Raw genomic sequence first — 22,282 nt, forward strand, 5'->3', positions numbered from 1 at the left:
GTGTGTGTGTGTGTGTGTGTGTGTCGGGAGGGTGGGGGAGGTGGACAGTGTGTGTGTGTGTGTGTGTGTGTGTCTCGGGAGGGTGGGGGAGGGAAGAGTTGATTAACCCGAGTGGAGCGGGCATTCTGGGATACAGTCTCTGGTTGGTAGACGAAGTACATCAGCTCTCCAAGACGCCTTTGGATCACGTGACTCCGGTCTAGCGCGCACTGCGGCTCCGACCGCCAGGACGGGTTCTCCTCCGCGCGCAGACCGTTGCCAAGGAGACGGCGCACGTCCCGCCGCTCGTGGCCCCCTCTGCGGTTCCCCCTCCCCTCTTCTCCCACCACGATGAGATCCTAAGATGGCGCTGGCTGCGGCGGTTGGCGCCCAGCAGCCAAGGTAGGGAAGGCGGCCATTGGGCTCCAAGCCGTCCGCAGGGAAGTTGTGGGCCTCCCTGCCGCGCTCTCTGAGGAAGAACTGCCGCCGGTGGCGGATTCTGGGGCGCCTGTCCACCACAGGTCCGGTCCCGGCCGGAGGAGCTGCCTCGCTTACAGGTAAAGCCTGCGCGTCGCCGGCCCTTGGCAACCGAGGGCAGCGCGTCCTGGGCGGCTGGGCGGGCGAACGAGGAGCCGGGGACACGCGATTCCGGCCGGGCCTGGCTCGGGCCCACGCCCCCTCCGCAGGCTCCGGGGTCTTCTTGCTGCCAGCTTCGGGCTCCCTGGGCAGTCGGGGCCGACCGACGCCATCTCCGGGGGGAGCATCCGGGGCAGGTCGGCGACGGCGGACGCCCCCCGTGGCTCCTTGGCCTGTGGGGGGCGGGCGGACGGGGGGAGGACGCCACGCCTTTGCCTCTCTCCGGGGCGGGAGGAGGAAGCCGAGCCCTCCGGCCGTGGTGTGGGACTCCCCGGTCGAGTTCTTGAGGGCCTAGGCCTAGGCGGCCGCAGGCCCCGTGACCGCGCTCCGTCCACCCCACCCGCCGCATTCCACCCGGCGAAGCCGGAGTCCCGGGTGGGGAGGGCGGCCGGGGAGCGCGCCGCGCTGCGCGCCCCGCGGGGCCTTCGCTGCCGTCCGTGGTGGCGTCGGGGCGGCCGGGCCGGGGTGGGCGCTCCGGGGAGCGCGTGGCTGTGGTCTCTGCTCTCCCCGCGCCCCTCCCGCCACCCGCGCTCCGTGCCGCACTGCACGTCCAGCTTGATCGCCACGGGAGCCACCCGGAGCCGACTGGGATTCGCCGCCCATTCGGCCGGCACTGGTGCCGGTGATCTTGCAGGAGATGGGCTTGGGAATTCGGCCGTGCCGGGGCGTTCAGTAGAGCGAACTTTGCATCCCCAGGCCCACACTTGTGGATCTCTTGTCTTATTCCCATACACACGTGTTACATGTGTACGCATGCATATACACGCACGTCCGTGTGAATCCATGTGTGTACATATACGTGTATATATACATATAAGTGCGTGTGTGTGAACAGATCCATAGAGATCCTGTCTGCTTTGAAGACCTTGTGGTTGTAAAATAACCGGTAGCGGTTGTTTTGGCGCTGAAAGAAGCGGGCTTTCTGGGCGCCCCCACCCCCTCCGCCCCTGAACCGCTGACCCGACTCCGCCTTCTGGTCTTCTCTGGTTACCCGAGTGGGTGTTGGCAGAGCCGGAGCGTCGCTTGCACCTGCTCCCTTTCTTTCCCCATCTTCCTGGTGAGAGCTGGTGGGTGCCGTGAAAATACAGGATTTTTAAACCTTTAAAGGTACACTTTGTCAGCGTGTCAAGATTATTAAGAGGTAATTAGTGTTCACATAGACACTTTAAACAATGGATTTGTTGAATCGTTTGCGTGGCAGCAAGTAAAAAGACTTGGTAAAGTTAGAGAGTAAACTTGCCCACAATCTTTAAATGATAATGATAGTAGATGTTAAATGGTCACTTTAGTGTTTGGGGGGATCTTAGAGGGTTTTGGAGATTTATGTATGTATATATCACATTGTTTTCCAAAATGATTAAGGTAAATTGAACGTAAAGTGTTGATAAATTTTATTTTTCTCTTGTTGGTATGCTAACATTTTGAACCACAAGTGTGGTGTTTGTCGTTCTATACTTAACAGTATAGAAGTCTGCCCACGTGTTGTTGTTTTTTGTTGTGTTTTCTTAATAAGCAGACAACAGCTTTGAAGCGTGGACAGGAAAGGTGCTGTTTCTGAGCTGCAAAAACTAGCTTCTGAAGAGGTAATTTGATGTGGTTATATATTAGTTTCCTTTGCATTATACTTGAACTGTAATAGTTTATGGTGGACAGCACTATCCAAAAATAAGTGCATGATGGAGTGCCCACTTAGTAAAGTTTCTGAGTTTGCTGTGGCCTTCACTCTGCTGCTCTACTTTCTGTTTGTGTCTTTCATGGAAAGAGCCATGCTATTGGTAGTAATTACTAGAATATGTAATATCTTTTGAAATTTCTTTGTCTTCAGAGTTTCTTCAGCCCATTTGAGTTTGAATTTGTCCTGTGATAACTGTTCAGATAACTTATTTTTCCAAATCCATTTCATCTCAAGTCATCTCCTTCCATATTTCTATTAGTTAACTTTACCTTTTGTTCATAAACTTTCTTGCTTTTTAAGTTTTGCCTTCAACTGACATACTTTTAGTTATCTAAAATTGCTGTGAACATCAAGTCTTGTGCATTGCCAAGGATTAAGTCAGTATTGGAGAATGTTAGCACACTGAGAGAAAGTAATTTAATTCCTAAAGGTAATTTAGCAAGTAAATGACTAAAGGATGGGAATTAGAAGTTTTGTTTAAAAATGTTTTAGAAATTTTCGTTATTTTTTAAAGAAAAAATTCTGGCACATATATGCCTGTAGTTCTGGCACTTGGGAAGATAGGGCTACCAAGCAAGTTATAGGCCAGTCTGGCTACATGGCAAGATCCTATCGCAACAAAAACAGCAAATGGGAAGGGAGAAAAAGTGAGGGAGGAAGGAAAAAGGGAAGGAAGGAAAGAGGAAAAAAAGCCTATTTTCAAAATTTAATAGGGACTTGGAAGGTGGCTCAGTGATAGAGTGCTTGCCTTGAATGCATGAGGCCCTGGGTTCGATTCCTCAGCACCACATAAGCAGAAAAAACCGGAAGTGGCGCTGTGGCTCAAGTGGTAGAGCGCTAGCCTTGAGCTAAAGAGCTGAGGGACAGCACCCAGGCCCAGAGTTGAGGCCCCACAACTGACAAAAATTAAAAAGGATCTGAAGTGTGTGGCTCAAGTGGTGGAGTGCTAGCTTTGAGCTGAAGAGCTGAGGGACAATTTGCAGGTCCAGAGTTCAAGCCCCACAACCCACCAAAAAAAAAAAACAACTTAGTATATTCTTGTTTTCTATTAAAAAAAAACACAAGGACTGGTGGCATGGCTCAAGTAGCAGCGCACCAAGTGTCATTGAAAACATGATTCAGAAATAAAGTAAGGTGAGAGCTTGAGGTCCGAATGCAAGCCCCAGTACCAGCAAAAGAGAAAAAGAAAAACAAAAGAATGGTAGTGGCTCAAGCCTGTAATCCTTCCTACACAGGAGGCTGGAATCTGAGGCTTAAATTTCAAAGCCAGCCTGTGCAGAAAAGTCTGGGAGACAGTGTTCAGTTAACTAGCAAAATCACTTAGTGGCCTAAGTGATAGAATGCCAGCCATGACTGGGGGAAAAAAAGCCAAGAGTTTAAGGCCCTGAGTTTAAAAACTAGTATTAGTCACCCCCCACTCCACCCCTCCAAAAAAACCTAACAGATTTATAAACTTTTATGAAGACTGAAATGAAACTATAATAGAAAATACAAATTGGTAGTTGATTATATTTTATTTCCAATCCTAGTGAATTTTGTTTGTTTTTCTGGAAAATTATAAAATAAGAAAAATAGGGTGGTATTGTCCAAAAAGAAATGTACTCCACCTGACTAATGTAACTGTAACCTCAGGGATCGGGTAGTATTGGGATCAAACAAAAGACCTCAGTTATACAAGGCTAAAATATAGATCTTCAAAGTATTCTCTCATGATCTGTTGTATTTCAGTGGTATTTGCTGTGATTGCGCTTTTTTATCCCTAGTTTTCTTAATTTGGGTCTTTTCCCTTTTGGTTAATTAGGCTAAAGGTTTGTCAATCTTATTTATCTGTAACACACTCTTTCTCTCTCTCTCTCTCTCTCTCTCTCTCTCTCTCTCTCTCTCTCTCTCTCCCTCTCTCCATCATGAGGCTTGAAATCGGGGCCTGGGCTCCGTCCCTCAGTTCTTCAGCTCAAAAATAGTGCTGTACCGCTTGAGCCATAGTGCCACAGTGCCACTTCCAGCTTTTTCTGTTTATGTGGTGCTGAGGAATGGAACCCAGGCCTCATACATGCGAGGCAAGCACTCTTAACACTGAGCCACCTTCCCAGCCCCTGTTAAAGATGTTTAACCATGTTTATTTATTTATTTATTTATTTATTTGGTCTGGTCGTGGGGCCTGAACTCTGGGCTGGGCACTGTTCCTCAGCTCTTCAGCTCAAGGCTAGCGCTCTACCACTAGAGCCACAGCGGCCTTTTCTGTTTATGTGGTGCTGAGGAATCAAACCCAGGGCCTCATGCATGCAAGGCAAGCACTCTACTATTGAGCCACCTTCCCAGCCCAACTTTTTTAATTTGTTAAAATTAGGTTTTGTATTTTTTATATTGCCAAGTCTCATGAAATCATATAAAAACTATAGTTTCTTTTTATGTGTTAAAAAACTTAGGTTTGGGTTCTGTGAACAGAGCACAGCAGAGAATGCTTGCCTCCTTGCCTTTAATCCTCAGTGTCTAAATAAGTAAGTAAATAAATCATTTTTAAATCAGGAAAAAAAGTTAAGTTTTTACTTGTTTTTCAGAAAGTTATTTGGGAAAGTCAGTATGGCCACAGGAGGAAGTCCTTTTGAAGAAAGTATGAATGATCAGGATTTACCCAACTGGAGCAGTGAGTGTGTTGACGATCGACTTAATAACATGGTATGCTATCTTATTGTAGATGGTATGTTATTGATCAATAACATTTAATCATTGTTAAAATGCAACTTTCCTTCAATCAAGTTTAAGTCACTGAAACATTGTAAATACTACTGGAAGTATATTAAAATCTCTGGAGTATTAATTGACACAGATAACTGTCAACTTGAGTTTGCTTAAGTGAAAAAGAATGTAAGGTCTTTTATGGAGTCTGTTACAAAAGAAGGAACAAGAAAGTTGTCAGGATTGTTTTTTCACTACTGTGATTCTATTTCACTTTTGTGTTTCTTTAGCTTTTGTCTTCACAGACTATCTTTCCTCTAGTTTATGTGGTATACTCTGGATGTATTCTAAATTTAGAATACAGATTTAGAATGTATTCTAAATTCTAAAAATTTAGTAATAGTTAAAATTATCTACTGACTTGCCTTTTAGTTCCAGGTTGACAATTTAAAATATGATTGTCACAATTTAGATTATACATTATTTTCCAGTCATCTATGGCTACAAAAGGTGGGGTAATAGTATTAAAATTAGTAGGAATGTGGATTGGGATCGAGTGACAGTTCATGAAAAGGCAGGTTTTATCATAAATAGAGAAGATACCCATAATGATTTTTATTGTAGCAATAACTAAAAGTTTTTCAGTGTGAATGTGTTAGAACTTAGTCTAAAGCCAGCCCCAGACAGAAACTCAATGTCTTATCTGAAGATCAGAGCAAGATCAGAGCAAAAACAATACACAAAAAGCTTTTCAAAATGTTTAAATTTCTTCTTTTTTTTTTTTTTTTGGTCAGTCATGGGGCTTGAACTCTGGGCCTGGGCGCTGTCCCTTAGCTCTTCAGCTCAAGGCAAGCACTACCACTTGAGCTACAGCGCCACTTCCGGTTTCCTGGTGGTTTATTGGAGATAAGAGTTTCATGGACTTTTGCCCAGGCTGGCTTTGAACGGCGATCCTCAGATCTCAGCCTCCTAAGTAGCTAGGATTACAGGCGTGAGCCACTGGCGCCTGGCTTGTTTAAATTTATTCTTGGTTGGAATTTTGGGATTTATGTTAGCTAATGACCTATAATAAGTAATCTGCTTTTTGAAGGATAAAATAAAATTAGGATGGACATGAAAGGAAAATAAGTTGGTGGAAATAAATGTCTTGAGAAAAGAATGTTTATGTTAAAAAATGTAATTTCAATTTTAAGACTGGTCAAAGTTTTTTAAGCATACCAAAATTATTTTCCTGATTTGATAGAGGCCAGATTAACTTTTGCTTTTACTTTCTCAAAGGATTGGAGTGGCCAACAGAAGAAGGCAAATAGATCATCAGAAAAGAATAAGAAAAAGTTTGGTGTAGAAAGTGATAAAAGGGTAACTAATGATATTTCTCCCGAGTCATCACCTGGAGTTGGAAGACGAAGAACCAAGACTCCACATACCTTTCCACACAGTAGATATATGACTCAGATGTCTGTCCCAGAGCAGGCAGAATTAGAGAAACTTAAACAGCGGATAAACTTCAGTGACTTAGATCAGGTTTGTGAATTATTTTAAAAATCAAGTTCTGACTGGGAAATATTGAAATGAGTTTGTCTTAAGAATGTAAGAATGATCCAGATGCTGATGACTCAGATCTGTAATCCTAGCTTCTCAGGAGGCTGAGATCCAAGGATCACGGTTCAAAGCCAGCCTGGGCAGAAAGGTCAATCAGACTCTTACTTCCAGTTAACCACCAGAAAAACAGGAAAGAAAAAAAAAAGTGCCTCTGTGGCTCAGAATAGTAGAGTGCTAGTCTTGAGCAAAAGAGCTCAGGGACAGCACACGGGCCCTGATTTTAAGCCCCACAACAGACCAAAAAAAAAAAAAAGGATAGGAGGGGACTGTTTAGGAGTGAATCAATGGGAGGAGTTGAAGAGAAAGGGAATACTGAAGGGTAAAGAGGTTCAAAGGATGTTTTATATGTATACCCAGACTATACACCACACATAAATATAGAACAATTAAACGCACTAAACACTGTTTGAAAAGGGGGAGAGAGAAGTAAAGAAAATATAGTAGAGGAAATGAATTTGTTCAAACTATATTGTGTGTGTATGGAAATACTGCAGTATAATCCCCTTATTACAAATGTATGTTAACTCAAAAGCAAAAGAATAAAAGACAAAAATAATTGATATCTGGTGCAGACTATCAGGGCTAATTATTAAATGAACTAAGAAATTTTGCTTTTGAATTTTATTTTATTTTATTTTATTATTTATTTTTTGGGGGGGGGGTCCGGTCATGGGGCCTGAACTCTGGGCCTGGGCGATATCCCTCAGATCTTCAGCTTAAGGCTTGTGCTCTACCACTTCAGCCACAGCACCACTTCCGGCTTTTTTCTTTTTGCTTATGTGGTGCTGAGGAATCGAACCCAGGGCCTCGAGCATGCAAGGCAAGCGCTCTACCACCGAGCCACCTTCCCAGCCCTGAATTTGATTTTAAATGGTGCCTAAAAAAGTCAATCTTGGGATCTTCTTTCCTTCTTCTCTCCCCTTTTTCAAACAGTGTTTGGTAGGTTAATTGTTCTATATTTGTGTGTGGTGTGTAGTCTGAGTATACACATGTATAAAACATCCTTTGAACATTATCCTTCAGGATTCTTGTTCTCTTCTACTCTTCCCGTTGATTGGGCTCAGTTGTTAGAGCACTAGCCAGTGAGCAGAAGCATCAGTCTCAGTCCCTGTCTCTGACCAAAAAAAAAAAAATCCAATTTTATGGAAAATGGAGTATAATAGTGGTTGCTAGGAAAGGACATGGGAGAAATTACAAAAACAGGTCAGAAAGGGATACCAAAACATGGACAGGAGGATGTAATTCTTATTTTCTACATCACAGTAGGGTAGTTAATCATCATGATTGTATATGATTTGGGTCTGGGAATGTGGCTCAGTGGTAGAGTGCTTGCCTACCATGCATGAAACCCTGGGTTCTGATTCCTCAGTACCATATGAACAGAAAAAGCTGGAAGTGGTACGGGTCTTAAGTGGTAGAGTGCTAGCTTTGAGCAAAAGAAGCTCGGATAGGGCTGGGAAGGTGGCTCAGTGGTAGAGCGCTTGCCTTGCATGCCTGAGGCCCTTGGTTCAATTCCTCAGCACCACATAAGCAAAAAGAAAAAAGCCGGACGTGGTGCTGTGGCTCCAGTGGTAGAGCGCTAGCCTTGAGCTGAAGAGCTGAGGGATAGCGCCCAGGCCCAGAGTTCAGGCCCCACGACTGGACTCTCCCTGCCCCTCCCCCCCCCCCCCAAAAAAAAAAGAAGCTTGGATAGTGCCCAGGCCCTGAGTTCAAGCCACAAGACTGGCAAAAAACGAACCCCCCCCTCAAATATATATACATACACACACACACACACACACACACACACACACACACACACGATGTATTTAAGAAACAATTAGGGCAGTATGGAAGTGCTAAAGCAAAGAAGTGATAAATGTTAGAGGAGGTGCAAGTATTCATTACCCTAATTTAATCATTAGGTATTGTCATGTGTATTTAATTACATTGTATCCCATAAAGATGTACAAACATGTTTTAATAAAAGTTTCTATGCATGTGGAAGGAATCAATGATGGTACTGTGTCTTGAAGAGAGACAAAGTCTTATTTCTTTTTTTTTTTTTTTTGGGTCCAGTCGTGGGGCCTGAACTCTGGGCCTGGGCGCTGTCCCTCAGCTCTTCAGCTCAAGGCTAGCGCTCTACCACTTGAGCCACAGCGCCACTTCTGGCTTTTTTCTTTTTGCTTATATGGTGCTGAGGAATCGAACCCAGGGCCTCAGGCTTGTAAGGCAAGCTCTCTGCCACTGAGCCACCTTCCCAGCCCCAAAGTCTTATTTCTAAACTTGCCCAGTACACAACTTTCTGGACTTCATTACTATTGCTAATTAATAAGTTTATTATAAAAGTAAATTTTGCATGATATTAACTGAATAAAATTAAGTTTAATGTAGGTATTGTTAAGTGTAGGATGTGTTAGATTAGAATAAGATTGATTTGTTTTTATAACCACTATAAGCAAATAGAAGTAACAAAGAACTTTTGCTGGGCACTGGTGGCTCACACCTGTAATCCTAGCTATTCAGGAGGCTGAGATCTGAGGATCATGGTTCAAAGCCAGCCCAGGCAGGAAAGTCCGTGAGACTCTTATCTCCAGTTAACCACCAGAAAACTGGAAGTGGCCCTGTTGATCAAGCAATAGAGCACTAGTCTTGAGCTGAAGAGCTGAGGGATGGCTCTCAAGCCCAGAGTTCAAGCCCCACGACTGAAAAAAAAAAAACCCCAATGAACTCTTTATCAGTATTTTACTAACACATCTATAGTTTGCAGAAGTAAAGTGGTTCCCAAATACATAGCAAATAGATTTAAGTCTGATGATGGAAATGACTGTGTTCTGCTTAGGAAATACTTTACTAGTTTTAGTTTACAGCAGGTATTAAACTGATTTTTTTTTTCTTCAAATATGTGGGCTTGTGATTGAAGCCAGAGTCTTAAACATGTTAGGCAAGCATTCTACCTATGAGCTATATCCCTATCTTTAAAGTACTTTTTCAAACAGTGCTTCATATAGACAAATGTTTGTGCTGATACTTATATTAATTAACATTAATTTCTTGAGTCCAGAGCCTGTGAGAATTCTGTAAATGTGGTTATAGTCCTAGTATGTCACTTATTCATAGTTATCAGATGAATTGTTTCAGGAAAATGAGGTGATTAGAGAATGATTACTTTAATTCTTTTATTAAAACAATTTTATAGATCTTTGAAATATTTTTTGAATATACCTCAGTAAAGTAACTGATAGTGGAACTAAGAACATTGAAGTTAAAAGATTAATGTTTGTGTGATTTTTTTTTTGTGTGTGTGTGTAGAGAAGCATTGGAAGTGATTCTCAAGGTAGAGCAACAGCTGCTAACAACAAACGTCAGCTTAGTGAAAACAGAAAGCCCTTCAACTTTTTACCTATGCAGATTAATACTAATAAGAGCAAAGACGCTGCTACAAGTCTTCAAAAAAGAGAAATGGTTGGATCAACACAATGTAAAAAGTTGTTTGCATCTGCTTTAAGTAATGACCTTTTACAAAATTGTCATGTATCAGAAGAGGACGGGAGAGGAGAGCCTGCAATGGAAAGCAGTCAGGTAATATGTTTCTTTTGTTTATTTTTACAAATTTCAAATGTACATTTTTACTTACCAAATACCAAATGTTGATTTCTAGTAAGAAGTGTTTGGTAAAACTGGAATTTGAATGCAGGGACTCAAACTTGTTTGAGTTGCCCATTCAACTGGTGCCTATTTAGGCTTCCAGCCCTACTTTTTTATTTATGTATTTTTTTGCCAGTCCTGGGGCTTGAACTCAGGACCTGGGCACTGTCCCTGAGCTGCTTTTTGCTCAAGTCCAGCCTTTTCTGTTTATATGGTACTGAGGAATTGACTCCAGGGCTTCATGTACTCTAGGCAAGCAGTCTATACTAAGCCACATTCCCAGCCCCAGTCCTGGTTTTTTAAATTGCTGGTTATTTTGAAGATGGCATTCTGAGACTTTTCTGCCTATGCTGGTTTGAAACCTCAATACTCTGGGACCTAGCTTCCTGAGTAGCTAGGATTTCAGGCAGGAGCCACTGGTGCCTGACAATACTGTTTTTCTGAAAAGCACTTTCAAAGATATTTATAAGGATTTAATTTATATGAGGAAGACATATAAATGGGCAATTTGTTTTATAAATTTTACGTATAAGTTAAAGTTTTTAAGTAGTTGTACAGAGGAGTTTCCATTAAATTTTTTTTTTTTTTTTTTGTCAGTCGTGGGGCTTGAACTCTGGGCTTGAGCGCTCTGGGCTTGAGCACTTTCCCTCAGCTGTTCAGCTCAAGGCTAGTGCTGTACCACTTGAGCTACAGCGCCACTTCCGGTTTTCTGGTGGTTTATTGAAGATAAAAGTTTCATGGACTTTCTTGCCTGGGCTGGCTTTGAACCATGATTCTCAGATCTCAGTCTCCTGAGTAGCTAGTATTACAGGCTAGGATTACAGCTAGGATTACACTGGGGCCCGGCTAAAATTTTTTTGTGTTTAAAAATTTCTTCCATATTTTTTATTAACATCAGTTGTATAGGTGGGTTTCATTTGAGATGTCCATATCTGCATAGTGTAGTGTACCTTGATCAGATTTACCCCTTCCATCACTTTACCTCATCTCTTCTATCTTCCCAAACCAATTTCAGTAGGTTTCATTGTTCAATTTTCACATAAATAAGTGATTGAAATTTTTAGTATTGTTAATTATGTTCTGGTTAAAGTTTGTTTTGCTCACATATTTTGCATATATAAATTTATATGATAAACCTACATGTATTTTTCATTCTCTTTAACATTTGCCCTATAGATTGTAAGTAGGCTTGTTCAAATTCGTGACTATCTTACTAAAGCTAGTTCTATGCGAGAAGACCTTGTGGAAAAAAATGAAAGATCTGCTAATGTTGAGCGTCTTACTCATCTAATAGATCACCTTAAAGAACAAGAAAAGTCATACATGAAATTTCTCCAAAAAATCCTTGTAAGTTTTGGACCTTTTAAGTAATATATCAAGTTGTTTTTTTATAATATATGAATTATATACATTAGTGACATTCTGATGCCACACCAGAATATTTAAAAACTTGTGACATCCATTATAGCATTTTATTGTCCTTTTTAATAGTTGTATGATTTATACCACTAAAATATTTCAGGCTAGAGAAAATGAGGAGGAGGATGTTCGGACTGTAGATTCAGCTGTGGGATCTGGTTCTGTAGCTGAGAGCACATCGCTAAACATAGATGTGCAGTCTGAGGCTTCAGATACCACGGTAAGCAGCATTTTGGTAACTAAAGTACTGGAAATGAAGTTTTAAACGTTCCTCCATTTTTCAAGATGATATCTTATAGATATTCTTTAATAAAAAATTTATTCTGGGGAAGAAACCCTCAAATTGTTAATGCTGTATACATTTCTTAAACATGGAGGTTTAAAACTTTAATGTACAAGGATTAAAAATACAGTGATTGAATTGAAAATCTAGTCATTTCTGAACTTCAACGTAGAGAAACATTGTTTCTCTAGTTTTGTTTAGCACAATTTTCCTAATTTTAAAAAGCATTAGGAAAGGTAAAATTCATTGTGGTTCTGATGACTATTAGTAATCAGTAATAATAGTAATGACTGCTAAACATGTAGTCAGCAAGAAGTCTCTATGTTCATTCGCCATGGACGGACCACTCTTTAAGATTTTTCCTTTTTTAGATAGTAATACTGTAGCAAAATCAAATGATCAAAACGCTGAAAAAATGACAGTAGGATCAGGACAGTATTTACATTATTTTCTTACAGTAAGAAATACACTTTAATTCTTTACTGTAGCATGAAATTTATAAAAATACTGTCCTTTGAAAATACAATTTTTAAAGCTTTCAGCAGCAGTTTGTAGATTAGACTTAGTTCATATAAGTTAATATGTTTCAAAAACTATTGTTTCTAAGCATATTTAACAGATGTGCCTATAATCATGCCTTAGAAGCTTAGATCCTATTGCCAAAATGACTTTTCTTTTGAAAGGATTACCATATATATTTCATTGTTTTTGAAGTACGTTCCAAAATGCTACTCAGCATTAGGAAACTGAGGGTTTGTTTCCTTTTAGTATTGACCTGAATAGTTTCTTATCTGCCTTTTTTGTCTTCCCTGCTCTTTCTAATTTAAGAAGGAAATTTCATTTTTTTTCTCTATCTTATTTTACCAGGAAATACTTAGAAGGGATTGGTCCAAAGAATTGTTGAAAGTTGATTCCGTTGTGGGACAATGGCTTCTATATTTACAGTAGTATTGAGAATAATTTCTTACCTGTTAGTAGAAATAGAAGGGGTAGTGTATGTAAAGGAATTTGTTGGGGAAGTGTGGGAAATGGTATAATTAATTATAATTTATCTGTTAGTCTAAAGTATATACCATGGTGAGAATTACTTCATAGTAACAAAATCATGACGTGAAAGTTCATTAATATGTATCAGAATAAGCAGTTTTGTATACCTTAGAAATTGTTGAGGATTTAAGTTTAATAAGCAAGAGGTTAGTATAAAGAAACTTAAAATCTCACTAAGTAATTTACTTACTTAGTAAATGGGTGGATTGCTTTTTTTTTTTTTCTGTCGGTTGTGGGGCTTCAACTCTGGGTCTATGCACTGTCCCTCAGCTCTTCAGCTCAAAGCTAATGTTCTACCACTTGAACCACAGCACCACTTCTGGCTTTTTCTGCTTATGTGGTGCTGAGGAATTGAATGCAGGCCTTCATGCATGCAAGGCAAGCACTCTACGACTGAGCCACCTTCCTAGCCCCTGGATTGCTTTTTAAAGAACGATGGACCAAGAAATTTTAGTATGTATTTACAAGGCTGGCTTATGTGTTAAACAGAACTTTGTATTAAGAAAATAATACGCTAACACTATTTAGTAAAGAAGGCATCTTTTAGTCTGAGAATTTGACTGTGTATTTTAGACAAACTAGGGGATTGAGCTTCACAAGAAGCTTATTGACGTTACTACAAGTCCAAAAGGGAAAGGTGACAGACTTCAGAATGACAGGGAATTGAAACCTAATTGGAAAATATAGCCCAAAATGTAGATTTCCCTTAAAGGTATACTTCACAGTATTAATTTGGGAAGTCTGTACAAGAGTACCTCTTTTGTTCATATTTCTTCTTTATTGCTTTTCTGTTTTTGCTATTATTATTATTATTATTTTGGTTGGTCATGGGGCTTGAACTCTGGTCCTTGGCTCTTCAGCTTAAGGCTAGCACTCTACCACTTGAACAACAGCGCCACTTCTGGTTTTCTGAGTGGTTAATTGGAGTCTTACGGACTTTCCTGCCTGGGCTGGCTTTGAACGGCGATCCCCAGATCTTAGCCTCCTGAGTAGCTAGGATTATAGGCAGGAGCCACTGGCGCCCAGCTTGATAATATCTTAAGTATATAAATTATTAACTTTATTAATTACACTAATTTACATTAATAAAATGCTGTCCCTTAGTCTTTTTTTTTTACTTTTATATATATCTATCCATAGATTATTAAGTGTCTGATTTTAATAAAGATTTTAAAAAATAATTAAATGTCATTTTTACAATCAAAGCCTTAAAATATAGAACACATTCAGGAATTTAGACCATCAGTTAGTTGGCCCTTTGTATCTGATACTTGAGTTCATCACAATGATATTTTTAATTTTTGTCTTTCTGTGTCATTCATGAAAGAAAAGGAAAACAGAACAAACTATTAGCTTTCCTTTCTTTGTAAAAAGAAATACTTTTGTTTATTATCTTTTATGTGGTTGTGCAATTTTTTTTGTTTTATATGGTTGTGCAAAGGAGTTGCTATATAACAAAGCAGTTTATGTATATACTGTATCTTAGTGTTACCCCCTTTTAACATTCTCACTCATTTCTTCCAACACATCTTATTTTTCTTATATTTGTATTTATGTTGCTGTTAGAACTCCTTTCCATTGTTTAGAAAAATACTTATTTTTGTAGCTGACTTGTTTGTTAATATTTTTAGGTGTTTCCTTCATTGCTTAAGCTTTCTTTTAGTTTTTGGTGATTTGCATAAAGGAAGTCAAATTAACTTTAAAGAAAACTACATAATTCCACTTAAGACAACTTGTTCTACTAAAATAGCATTTGTAAAAATGTTTATGTTCATTTGGCAAGAGCAGAGTACTTTCTATTACTAATAGATCAGTCTAGGTGAGTTATTTCATTAGTTTAATTTTGAGTTTATTTCTATTTTATTAAGGGCTGATCATTTCCTCTTTTAGATATGTATATATCTATATATGTGTGTATATATATATATATATAACTTTATATATATACATATATATATAAAGTTAGTGGTAGTGGTGGTGGTGATTGTGGGACTTGAATTTAGGGCCTGGGCACTGTCTCTGAACTCTTTTCTTGAGGCTGGAACTCTTCCACTTTGAGCTACACTTCCGGTTTTTTAGTGGTTAATTGGAGGTAAATGTCTCACAGAGGCTTTTCTGCCCGGACTGGCTTTGGACTATGATCCTCAGATCTCAGCCTCCTGAGTGGCTAGGATTACAGGTGTGAGCCACCAATGCCAGCTATATTTTCTTTTTATGAGAAATATTAACCTCTAGATATTTTGACAGTTTGTGTGTTTGTTTTGTCTTTCTGGCTTCATAAGAGTTTGAGGACACAGTTTGATAATCTGCTATGTACATGTTTATTACATAAAATGGTAATAGGCAAGGGCTGGGAATGTGGCTTAGTGGTAGAGTGCTTGCCTAGCATGCATGAAGTTCTGGGTTCGATTCCTCAGTACCACATAAACAGAAAAAGCTGGAAGTCGTGCTGTGGCTCAAGTGGTACAGTGCTAGTCTTGAGTGAAGTTCAGGGACAGTGCCCAGGCCCTGAGTTCAAGTCCCAGGTCTGGCAAAAATAAATAACGCTAAGCAAGAGGTTTCTCCCAACAATAAGCTAACTGCTTATTTTTAAAGCTAGTGAAATTTGAAAGGAACAAAGTTCTAGGTTTCTCATGGTATTCTTTGTAAATTTTTGTCTTTTTTAAAATTCTGTTTTAGTTAACAGGTAGTACATCATAGTTTCTATTAATTTCCTCCCTCCATCCTTAAGGAGTTAATGTTTTTGCCTTTCCGCTTTTACGTTTCTTTGAGAAGTATCTTTACAAATGAGTATTACTTTCTTGAATTTGCTTGAAGTTTATTGCAGATTTTTAAGGTTATTCTACTGTAGATTTTAAGGATTCAGTTCATTAAATGATTTTCTTAGAAAGAAATTAATTCCCACCACCTTATTTTATTTTGTCTGCTAAGAGGAGTCTGCCATTCTCATTACCTTGTCTTCATTTTCTCCTTAGAAACTTCAAAATATAGTGTTCTGTTGGAATAATAGAAAAAAAACAAAAACAAAAAACAAAACCGGTAGATCTTACTAAGATTCAAGGGTAAAAACTATCTTTGATTTGGGAGTTCAGTATGAAAGTACTAATATCTAGCTATACCTACAAGGGCAGATTCCATCTTACTGAATATTTTATGGACAAATTTTGTGTAATTTTACAAAAGAGGCCTTGCAGAAATACCACACTTCTGTTATTTTCTCTTGGTATTATTTTAATCATTTCTGACTACCTTATGTGAACTCACCTGGTCTCACAAACTAATTGTGCCTCTTCTGAGATTATGTGTTAATTTAGGTATTTGGAACCCAAGCACATAATTTTGTGGCAGACAGTATGATGGAAAGAGCACTAGAGATTTAGGATCCTGACATTGCCTAATTATGATATTGGATAAATTAAAGCTTTGTTTTCTGTGTGCTTTCAGTTTCTTTTTACATGAAAAAAATCAGAATATATATATATATAGTCTGAAGCTAGCTGTAAACCTAAGTCTGTATCTGAAAAATTACTGGAGAAGCCCCCAACTTAGAGGAGGAAATGAAGACAGATTTCCTGAGATTTTACTGTTTTATATATGTGCAATTTAGGATTTTATGCCTGAGTATGTTTTTGAAGGGCTAGCTGTAGTACTGGCTTTCCAATTACTATATTTTTGTCATGTTCTTATTCCTAGACTTTTTTTTACAATTTAGTGTGGAGTAGGTGTGTATGTGTGTGTGTGTGTGCCTATGCATGTTTGTGTGTGGGTGTGTGTGCTTTGCATTCTTGTTTCTTTTTTTACTTAAGGCTGGCACTTGAGCCATACCTGCACTTTGAGCTCTTTTGCTAGTTAATTGGAAGTAGCATCTCACGGACTTTTCTGCCCCGGCTGACTTTGATCTTTGATCTTCAGATTTCAGTCTGCCAAGCAGTTAGGATTATAGGTGGGAAGCACTAGTGCTTGGCTCTAGTTATTGTTCAGCTCTAGTTATTTCATTTCGTTTCCCTTTCTTTATATTGGGTCACAGTCCTTACCCACTCTCTTGGTTCAGCTTTCCAGATCTCAATCTAGAATGTTTATATGGATGTAAAAGTTAGTAAGTAGTAATAAACCTCCACTAAACATCCTATTTCACCCTCTTTAAATACTCCGTGATATGTTTTTTTTTGTTTTTGTTGACTTAACTAATTTTCTTTTTTTTTTAATTCCAAGTCACAATGTAAAATGTTGTCATGGTTACTTTACCTTATTCACAATACTGGTGAGTTCTTGGGAAATGAAGAGGCTTTACTTTTCCATAGTACTGGTGAGGGATGTCACCCAGAGGGAAACTTCTCTTGAGCCATCTATTTTCTCCATAATTTCTCTAGAAATCAGATGTGCACAGGAAAAGTAGACTTTTAAGTGAAATTACTGAACTTTTTATACCTATATTAATTTTAGGGGAAAATCATTTAAATTTTTAACAAAAAAATGTTCAACAAAAAACTTTAACAAAATTTAAAATTGGCAAGAAAAGGAAAGTTTTATATAAATAGGTAAAATCGTAGGACATTTAAATTTTTAATGGTAGTGATGAAAAGCCACCATGCTTTGTATTTCATGCATAATTTGACTTGTAATTTATTGAATTCGTGTTGTATTTTTGTTGGGCCTTTTTACTTCTTTTTTTTTAATTGTGAAAATACTGTACAGAGGGGTTACAATTACATGGGCAAGATAATGAGTACATTTCTTATCAAGCATTGTAGCCTCCTTTGTTTCCCCTTCCCATCCTGGGCCTTTCTACCTCTTAAAGCTTCATTTTAAATAGTTTAAAAATGATTATTCAGAATACAATTTTTTTTCTTTTTGTTGAATCAAGGGCCCTCGTGCATATTAGGGAAGTACTATACTATTGATGGTCCTTTTAACGCTGCCAACTTGATATCAATGATTTCTTGTAATGATGTTTTGTGTCTATATAATCCGTTACTTGACTTTTATACAATAGTGATAAGTTCTTAGCATTTTGGAGAAATTTGGTAGTATGTACTTTTGTGTCCTTACAGTCAGCTGATTAAGCATAATTTAAGAAAATCAGTGACATACATGATGCAAATTGTAAATTTTTCTGCTTTCTTATATACCTAGTAATATGAGACAAACAAAAAGCCTTTTTATGCTTGTCAAACAAAAAAATGCATATCTAAAATTTGTTTCCTTTGTTAGAAGTTAGTGGGTTTGTTTATATTCTGAGATTCCTTTAGAAAGTTTTTCTCGTTTTGAAAGTTTAATTGATCTTTTTTTAAGCATAGCCCAATATAATTTGCTACTATTTTATGGAATATGAATCTCCCATTCTTTTGTGTATACTGTAGATAGCACTTTTTGCCTTCTTTGACTTCCAATTTTCTGGTTTTCTTTTTCTTTTGTTGATATACCTTCATAATAAGTCATCATAATAATTACTGTGAAATTACCAAACACTTAACATGGCATGCTGTCTATCGTCATTCTATTCGTTTTTTTTAAATCTAAAACTGTATTTACAGTTGTATATTTAATAATACATGTATGAATGTACTTTGCCATTGGCAGTTAAAATAGGATTTTGATAGATATAAATATTACTGGTTTTATTTTCCAGGCTAGAGATCCTCAACAGGAGCCTATTGAAGAGATAGAAAATTTGAAGAAACAACATGATTTATTAAAAAGAATGTTACAACAACAGGAACAACTTCGAGCTCTGCAGGGTCGACAAGCTGCTCTTCTAGCTTTGCAACACAAAGCAGAGCAAGCTATAGCTGTGATGGATGATTCTGGTATGTTACAGCCTTAGAATATTGTTTTTATGTGCAAGGCTCCATAAGTAATTATATTGCAAATTTGGATGCTGCTATTATAATGAGATCATGATTGTTGACTAGTTTAGAAAACTGTATGTGAGGCTTACTCTGTCCTGTGCTTTTCTCTGGTTATGCAGAAAAAGTTGCAGGGACATCTGCTGGCCATCATACTGTACCGTGCAGACAGACAGCTCGCTCTCCTTTTCTTCAGAGAGTACCCTTAAGAGGTAAAAAGGAGGCTCTAGTTCTGTGGTTTTGTACCTCGTGTTGATAGGGCTCCTAATGTTTTCCTTCCCTCCCTCCTTTTTTCCCTCCCTCCCTCCCCCCCTCTTTTCCTCCCTCCCCCCTCTCTCTTTTTCTCTTTCTCTCTTTCTTTCTTGATTATCATTCTTCACTTTCTTCCAAAGGAACTATTAAGGAAGCTTGGTTTGATGGTATACACATGTAACTCTAGGATTCAGGAGGTTTAAGGAAGAGGATTTAGAATTAGGAGCATCCAGCTGGTTGCCAGTGGCTCACACCTATAATCCTAGCTATTGAGGAGGCTGAGATCTGAGGATCACAGTTTAAATGGCAGGAAAGGCAGGAAGGCAGGAAAGCTGGTGAGACTCTTTATCTCCAATAAACCACTAGAAGACCGGAAGTGGCACTATGGCTCAAGTAGTAGAGTGCTTGCCTTGAGCTGAAGAGCACAGGGTCAGTGCCCAAGCCCAGAGTTCAAGCCCCACTACCAACAAACAAAGGATTAGGAGCATCCTGGGACTCATGGCAGGACCTCGTCTCAAAAAGGAATGTAGAGAAACTTACTAATTTAGTTCAGTGGTAGAGTATTATTGTGTGGCCTTAGGTTCATTCCCAAGTACCAAGGAAAGTAAACATTTTTAAAAAAAAGGAAAAACAAACTTTGTTAGGAAATGATTAAATGTGTATATTTAGCATTCAATATTATATATATAGTTTTTTGTTTGTTTTTTTGTTTTTTTGGGTCCTGTCGTGGGGCCTGAACTCTGGGCCTGGGCACTGTCCCTCAGCTCTTCAGCCAGCACTCTACCACTTGAGCCACAGTGCCACTTGTGGCTTTTTTCTTTTTGCTTATGTGGTGCTGAAGAATCGAACCCAGGGCCTCATGCATGCAAGGCAAGCACTCTACCACTGAGCCACCTTCCCAGCCCCTACATATAGTTTTTTATAGTAGTGATTTTGATCTATAACTATATTTTATTCCATTTTCCTGAGACTCAGAAATGTTCATTCTTTCTTTCTTTTGTTATAGCCATGTATCATTTATGTAAAAATCACATTGAATTCTTTAGTATTGAGTCTAATTATAGTTTGTCTTACTACATTCAAATTTTTCATTAAAATAGGATTGTTATTAAAACTCAGGAGTAAGAATTCTTTTTATTTTTAACTGGCAAATTGGCAAATACTTTTTTGTCAGTTTATGGAGCACAAAGTGAGAGGAGTTTATGATTTACTCTTCCCTTGGCTAAGTTACGGTTTTAACAGTCTATTACCATGTTTTGGTAATACTGGTGATTAAACAAGGACCTCATGCTTGCTAGACAAGGGCTTTTCCTCTTGATCTATACTCCTAACCCCTCTGTCATTGTATTCTAATAGTGATTTATCATCTTCCAGCGTTGCTTTTTTTTTTTGCCAGTGTTTAGATTCTTACTGAATCTTCCTGTTTGATTATTTAATTTACCCTGCTGTGTTTGTTAGGTATTTAACCTAGTCTGCTGTCTCAGCTAGTTTACGCTGTTAACACCTTCCTTAATTTTACCTTTTCATTTATGAGTTTCAGTTAACTTTCTTTTAAGTTTAATGTGGTAAAATATTCCTGTAACTATATGATTATATATAGAAAAAAACTACAGATTTTCCCCCATTTAATTAGAAAGTCCAACATGTTACTAGATTTTACATTTATATTTAGGAAATAATTTAGGAAAAACTAAGTTTGCTTTTTTTTTTTTGGTCCCAGACTTGGACTTGATCTTAGGGCTTGAGCACTGTTCCTGAGATATTTTGCTCAAGGCTAGTGCACTACCATTTTAGCCATAGCTTCACTTTCAGCTTCTTGGTGATTAATTGGAGCATACAAGTCTCATGGAACTTCCTACAGCTGGGGTGGGTTGAACTGTAATCCTCAGATCTTAGTCTTTCTTGAGTAGTTAGGATTATAGACATGAGCCACCAGCACCTGCCTAATTTAAATATTTTAACATTATTTTAATATAACTATAATATAAATAAAGATTTTATAGTAATTTTGAATGCTTATGTCTTACTTGCTCTTTAACCATTCGTTGAATGTTAGTACACAAAGATTTTATTCTTATTCCAGTTTTATAGAGAAGAAACTCAAAATAAGATTTCTGATAAACCTATACTTACATAGGATTTTAGAGTCAGATATCTTGAATTTTAGGACAGAGGTTGTTTTGTTTTTGTGCCAGTGCTGGGATTCAGCTTAGGGACTCTCAGTCTTTTTTATTTTGTTGGTCATGGGGCTTGAACTCAGAGCCTGGGTAAGGTGTTGTCCCTGAGCTCTAGGCCAGTACTCTACCACTTTCAACCACAGTGCCACTTCCGATTTTCTGGTGGTTATAGATAATGGTCTCATAGACTTTCTTATCTAGCATTAAACCATGATCCTCAGATCTCAGCCTCTTGAGTAGCTAGGATTACAGGCATGAACTATCAGTGCCTAGCTGGATTTATAGTCTTATTTATCTTTGTCTCATATAGCTGGAGCCTCTACCATTGGAACCATGCTTCCAGTCTGACATTTTGGTGGTTAATTGGATGTAATGTCTCAGTCTCTTCTGCCTGGGCTGGCTTTGAATCTCAGGATCTTTCAGGTCTCAGCCTCTTGAGTAGCTAAGAATTATATCAGCACTCAGCTAGAGGCTTTTACATTTCTAAATGTGAACTTCGTATTCCATACACACATATACACATATATACACATACAAAAACACACACATATATATGTACTTAAATATTATATTATCATGCATTAGGGAATAAGTACAATGAACAAGAGATTAAATTTGAATTTATTATATATATTTATTTATTTGCTGGGTATGGGGCTTGAACTCAAGGCCTAGGTTCTGGTCCTGAGCCTCTCTGTGCTCAAAGCTAGTGCTCTACCACTTGAACCACAGTACCACCTCCGGCTTTTTCTGAGTAGTTTATTGGAGATAGGAGTCTCATAGACCTTGCTGCCTGGGCTGGCTTTGAACCACAATTTTCAGATCTTAGCCTCCTGGGTAGTTAGGATTACAGGTGTGAGCCACCAGTCTAGCTTTATATACAGTTTTTAAATTTTAGTAATGTTAAAACAGATTTGCTAATGTATTAATGAAATTTTCCAGGTAAATACTGCAGTAGTTATATAAAAAACAAGTTTTTGTAGTATTAAACCTTCTGAGAGATGACACAACTACGAAGAAAGTTACATAAGAGTTATTTAGACTATAATTTCTGTCTTTTCTA

At 38.5% G+C, this 22,282-nt stretch overlaps 1 protein-coding gene across 17 annotated transcripts in view; it reads left to right on the forward strand.

The window, feature by feature from the left end:
- Positions 1-219: 219 nt before the first annotated feature.
- Positions 220-22,282, forward strand: part of Pcm1 (pericentriolar material 1) — a 90,870-nt gene continuing 68,807 nt past the window's right edge. For 4 of the 17 annotated variants that reach the window (XM_042700406.1, XM_042700451.1, XM_042700415.1 and 1 more), the window contains exons 1-6: positions 221-536; positions 4,849-4,966; positions 6,245-6,490; positions 9,860-10,129; positions 11,372-11,542; positions 18,574-18,751. In XM_042700406.1, coding sequence (XP_042556340.1) covers positions 4,871-4,966; positions 6,245-6,490; positions 9,860-10,129; positions 11,372-11,542; positions 18,574-18,751 — 961 coding nt within the window. In that variant the 5' untranslated portion in view covers positions 221-536; positions 4,849-4,870. Of the gene's footprint in view, positions 537-2,128; positions 2,199-4,848; positions 4,967-6,244; positions 6,491-9,859; positions 10,130-11,371; positions 11,543-11,717; positions 11,835-18,573; positions 18,752-18,912; positions 19,003-22,282 lie in introns of those variants that run through there. The other 13 variants (XM_042700325.1, XM_042700362.1, XM_042700352.1 and 10 more) reach the window with 8 other exon arrangements.

The sequence above is a fragment of the Dipodomys spectabilis genome, unplaced genomic scaffold (genome assembly GCF_019054845.1).
Source record: "Dipodomys spectabilis isolate Male_0828 unplaced genomic scaffold, ASM1905484v1 ptg000009l, whole genome shotgun sequence".
Lineage (NCBI taxonomy): Eukaryota > Metazoa > Chordata > Mammalia > Rodentia > Heteromyidae > Dipodomys > Dipodomys spectabilis.